Source organism: Otolemur garnettii, unplaced genomic scaffold (assembly GCF_000181295.1).
Source record: "Otolemur garnettii isolate 467f Iridium unplaced genomic scaffold, OtoGar3 scaffold00050, whole genome shotgun sequence".
NCBI classification, from domain to species: Eukaryota; Metazoa; Chordata; class Mammalia; order Primates; family Galagidae; genus Otolemur; species Otolemur garnettii.
In genome coordinates, this window is record NW_003852445.1 from 6,832,486 (window position 1) to 6,838,228 (window position 5,743).

The 5,743-nt window shown below is 39.8% G+C and overlaps 1 protein-coding gene across 1 annotated transcript in view; it reads left to right on the plus strand.

Moving 5' to 3' along the window:
* Positions 1-5,743, plus strand: part of BUB1B (BUB1 mitotic checkpoint serine/threonine kinase B) — a 75,201-nt gene that overhangs the window by 9,356 nt on the left and 60,102 nt on the right. Inside the window, exon 3 of the mRNA XM_023514253.1 lies at positions 5,354-5,413. Coding sequence (XP_023370021.1) covers positions 5,354-5,413 — 60 coding nt within the window. The remainder of the gene's footprint in view (positions 1-5,353; positions 5,414-5,743) is intronic.

The window sequence follows — 5,743 nt, forward strand, 5'->3', positions numbered from 1 at the left end:
GAGCCTCTTCATGGTTTTGTTGATGTTATATGGTCATGCAATATGTCATTACATGATTTCATTATTATGCAGACATCACAGAGTGTATATAGTTATATTAAGATGGTATAGCTCTACTTCATGCCTAGGCCGCAAACCTGTATAGCATGCTGTACACAACTGTAACACAATGATAGTTATTTGTGTATCTAAACATATAAACATAGGAAAGGTGCAGTGAAAATAGGGTATTATAATGTTATGGGACCCCCTATATACATATATACACACACACACAGACACACACACACACGGACACACAGTCCGTCAGTGATTGAAATGGCATTATTCAGTACATGACTGTACTAGTTTTCCCACTTTTCTTAACTACTACTTTCTTATTGGCTTGCTGCATTTCACTAAGTCTCTGTTCTCAGCCTATGTTCAAGTTTTCCAGGATTGTTCAACATCTCTTACTCGCCTTCTGTTTTTTTTATCTACCCATAACATATAATTAGATGAATATTTCATTTAGTATATTAAATACTGAATCTGTTCTTTCATAAATGACCTTTTTTTTCTACTTCTCCATTTTGATCAATGACCCAAAATTCACCCAAATTTAAACCATTGCTCTCTCATCCTAATTTTATTTACTTGGACACTAAAGACTGGTGATTTTTTAAAGGTATAATTTATAGGGCAGCACCTGTAGCTCAGTGAGTAGGACACCAGCCCCATATAACAAGGGTGGTGGGTTCAAAACCTGGCCAAACTGCAACAAAAAAATAGCCAGGCGTTGTGACAGGCGCCTGTATTCCCAGCTGCTCAGGAGGCTGAGGCAAGAAAATCACCTAAGCCCAAGAGCTGGAGGTTGCTGTGAGCTGTGACGCCGCAGCACTCTACCAAGGGTGACAAAGTGAGACTCTGTCTCTAAAAAGAAAAAAGTATAATTTACATGCAGTGAAATGCTCAGAATTTTTTTTTTTTTTTTTGTAGAGACAGAGTCTCATTTTTTTGTCCTCGGTAGAGTGCTATGGCATCACACAGCTCACAGCAACCTCCAACTCCTGGGCTAGGCAATTCTCTTGCCTCAGCCTCCTCAGCAGCTGGGACTATAGGCGCCTGCCACAATGCCTGGCTATTTTTTTGTTGCAGTTTGGCTGGGCTGGGTTCAAACCTGCCACCCTCGGCACTTGGGGCTGGCGCCACACCCACTGAGCCACAGGCGCTGCCCCGAAATTCTCAGATTTTTAAGTGTACTGTTTAATCAGTTTTGACATCCATTTCAAGACAAAACATTATGTCAGAAAGTTCTCTTATGATCCTTCCCAATCAGTCTACCCTCCTTCACTAAACACCTACTGATCATATTTCTATCACTATAGGTTAATTTTGCCTGTTTTAGAATTTTATGTAAGTAGAATCATACACTTCTTTCATTCAGCGTATTTCTACAGCTTTTTCATGTTACATGTATCAATAGATTGTTCCTTTTTATTGCTGAATAGGATTCCATTTATCCATTTACCATCTGATAGACCTTTAGATTCTTTCAATTTTGCGCTTTATGAATATTGCTGCTGTGGACATTCTTGTACAAGACTTTTTGTGGACATAGATTTCCATTTCCCAGATTCTAATGGAATTGGTAGAATAAAGAATATATGTTTAACTGTTGAAGAAAATAGCTTACCAAAATGGTTGTAACATTTTACACTACTACTAGCAATATATGAGAGTCCATTTGCTCCAGATCCACTCTAGTATTTAATATTGTCAATCTTTTTCATTTTGGCCATCCTATGGGTATGTGGTTATATTCACTATGGTTTTACTTTCTATTCCCTGGTGACTAGTAATGGTGAACACATTTCATATGCCTTATGACCTTTTATGTATCTTCTCTGTGGTATATCTGTTCACATATTTTGCCTACTGTTTAAATTGGCTTGCAGGAGTTCTTTTTTTTTTTTTTTTTTGAGACAGAGCCTCAAGCTGTCCCCCTGGATAGAGTGCTGTGATATCACAGCTCACAGCAACCTCCAACTCCTGGGCTCAAGTAAGTCTCCTGCCTCTGCCTCCCAAGTAGCTGGGACCACAGGCGCCTGCCGTAACGCCCGGCTATTTTTTAGTTGCAGCCATCGTTGTTTGGCAGGCCCAGGCTGGATTCGAACCCACCAGCTCAGGTGTATGTGGCTGGCGCCTTAGCTGCTTGAGCCAGGAGTTCTTATATATTCTGCATGCAAGTCCTTTTTTTTAGAGACAGAGTCTCACCTTATCGCCCTTGGTAGAATGCTGTGGTATCACAGCTCACAGCAACCTCCAAATCCTGGGCTTAGGTGATTCTCTTGCCTTAGCCTCCCAAATAGTTGGGATAACAGGTTCCTGCCACAATGCCCGGCTATTTTTTGTTGCAGTTTGGCCAGGGCTGGGTTCTAACCCACCACCCTCAGTATATGGGGCTGGCACCCTACCCACTGAGCACAGGCACCACCCCTTAAGTCCTTTATCAAATATGTGAATTGCAAGTATTTTTTCCTCCATGGATATCTATTTTTTTCTTGGTGGTTAACTATTATAACTACCAAGTATTAAAATTTTAGTTAATTAGTTTTTATGTTTTTAGTTTCTTGTTTATTTGTTTGAGACAGAGTCTCACTCTGTCCCATAGGCCAGAGTGCTATGGTGTTATCATAGCTCAGAGCAACTTCAAACTCCTAGGCATAAACAATCCTCTTGCCTCAGCCTCCTTAGTAGCTGGGGCCACAAGTGCCCGCTACAACCCTTGGCTAATTCTTCTATGTTTTGTAGAGATGGGGTCTCTACAGCCTCTTGTTTAGTTGGTCTAAACTGCTGAGCTCCAGTAATCCACCCATTTTGGCTTCCCAGAGTGCTAGGATTACAGGTGTGAGCCACCATGCCTGGCCAATTAGTTAATTTTTTTAGAGACAGGGTCTTGTTTTGTCATCCAGTCAGCTATGCAGTGGTGCCATCATAGCTCACTGTAGCCTTGAACTCCTGGGCTCAAGTAATCCTTCCACCTTAACTTCCCAAGTAGCTGGGATTATAGGTGTGTGCCACCATACTTGGCTAATTTTTTGAAAAACTTTTTATAATTAAAGGGTTTTGCTATGTGGCAAGGCTAGTCTTGAATTCCTGGGTTCAAGGAATCCTCTTGCCTCTGCCTCCCAAAGTGCTGCGATTATAGGCATGAGCCACTGCCCCTAGCCACCAAGTTTTTAATTTTGATGAAGTTGACTTAGTTAGCATTTTTCTTTTATAGTTAGCACTTTATATGTCCTCTTGAGGAGATCTTTGCTCACCCAAAGTCCCAAAGTTATTCTCCTGTGTTTTCCTCTAGTGGCTTTTTTAGCTTTTATGTTTAGCTATATGGTATGGGGTTAGAGTAAAAGTTTTTCCCCATGTGGATATCTAGTTGTTCTGGTTCCATTTTTGGAGAGATTTTTCCTATCCTCATTGAATTGCTTTGGGGCCCTTTTCAGAACTCATTTTACCACATACGTATTTCTGGACCCTATCCTGTTCCACTGATCTAATCACTTATTTCACCAGTAACACATTGTCTTGATTATATTACATGTTAAGGCAGGGTGAGTTTTCCAGCTTTTTTTCTTTTCCAAAATTTCCTTGGCTATTTTTGGTCATTTGTCTTTGCAAACAAGTTTTCTAGAACTTGTCTAGTTCTAGAAAAAAGCCTGCCGGGATTTCTAGTTGTGGGATCAAACCTAGCACATATAAAAATAACTGTAATGCTAGGCACAGTGTCTTATACCTGTAATCCTAGCACTTTGGCAGGCCAAGATGCAATTCTCAAGGCCAGGAGTTGGAGACCAGTCTGAGCATGCGCAAGGGCTAGTCTCTATAAAAAGTAGAAAAATGAGCTGGATGTGGTGGTGCACAACTGTAGTTTCAGCTACTCGGGAGGTTGAGGCAAAAGAATTCCTTGAACCCAGGAGTTTGGGGTTGCAGTGAGCTATGATGATGCCACTGCACACTGGGCAACAGAATGAGACCCTATCTCAAAAAACAAACAAAAAAGACCCATAATTGCTTGGCCAGGAACAAGTAGCACTTTGCTTATAATCCCAGCACTTTAGAAGGCTGAGGTGGGAGGATCACTTGAGGCCAAGAGTTTGAGACCAGCCTGAGCAACATAGTGAGATCCTGTTTCTTTTTTTTTTTTTTTTTGCAGTTTTTTGGCCAGGGCTGGTTTGAACCCTCCACCCTCAGCATATAGGGCCAGCGCCCTACTCCTTGAGCCACAGGCACTACCCGAGATCCTGTTTCTAACAAAAATGCAACTCAAGCCTAGAGGCTAAGGAAGGATTGCTTGAACCCAAGAATTAGAGGCTGGAGTGAGCTATGATATTGCCACTGCATTCCAGCTTGGGTGACAAAGCAAGACCCTGTCTAAAAAAATAAAAATTAAAAACCAAACATAATCACTTATATAATTTTTGTTAATTAATCACTTACTTCCCCTCTATTCTAACTGATCAGTCTTTCACTAATCTTAGCTCTCTGTGTAGTCATATTTTACATTTTCTTTGTGGTACCCCCCAATTATGTATGGTATTATTCTCCAATGTTATGTCCAGAACTTTTCTTTAATGTTCTTATTGTTTCTATATGGCTTCTATTAAATACATATAAAATAAGTTATTGAGTGCTTACTGTCTAAAAATTTTACATTTAAGACTAATCAACCTAATAATATCCCCATTTTACAGATTAGAAAACCAGAAACAGTAGCTTATTCAATGTCACTGAGCTAGTGATTGATGGAGCAGAATTTGAGTCTGGGGAATCTTATTCCAGAGGTTTGAACTGCTATATAATAATGCTTTTCTGTGTGTTGTCTTAAAATTTGTTTCTCTCATTTCTGCATATCTTGTACTTTTTTTTTTTTTTGTCACCTGGGTAGGGTGCTGTGGCTTCATAGCTCACAGCAACCTCAAACTCTTGGGCTCAAATGATCTTCTTGCTTCAGATTCTCTAGTAGCTGGGACTACAGGCGCTCGCCATTAGTAAAAATGCAAAAATGCCCAGCTATTTTTAGAGACCAATTCTTGCTCTTGCTCAGGCTTGTCTTGAACTCCTAAGCTCAAGCAATCGACCTACCTCGGCCTCCTGTAGTGCTAGGATTATAGCCATGAGCCACTGTGCCCATCCTCCTAATTACTTCTATTCTTTTCCTTTCTGTTTAACAAACCCATAAACTCTAGTACAGTTATCTAGATCGATATTAAATACCTAAAAAATGAATAAATATGGAAGTGATACTTTTCATTGGCTATTGTCTATGCTAAGATCCTATTGTATATGTTAACATTCTCTGTTTAAATTTCAGGGCATTTGAATCTGAAATTCGGTTTTATACTGGAAATGACCCTCTGGATGTTTGGTATAGGTAGGTATTTTTATTTAACAAGGGCAACAGAAACATTAACAGATGAATCCTATGACCCTGTTTCTTAAATTAGGGTATATGGGTTGGTGTGTCAGAATATAAAGTGGTATCATGGGGACACAGAAATCCAAGATAATCATAGCATGTCTTCTTGAGGCATTTAAGATTGAAGACTTTTCAAGTTTGTGTCATGTAACTTTGAGCTATACCCTTCTATCTGTATCCTCAATTTTCCCCAGAAGTAAGTATTACAGATAATGTTGGAAATATTCTAGGGATAAGGGCTTAGTTTAGGATCTCTAAAGAAACATAATATTAGATATTTGTTTT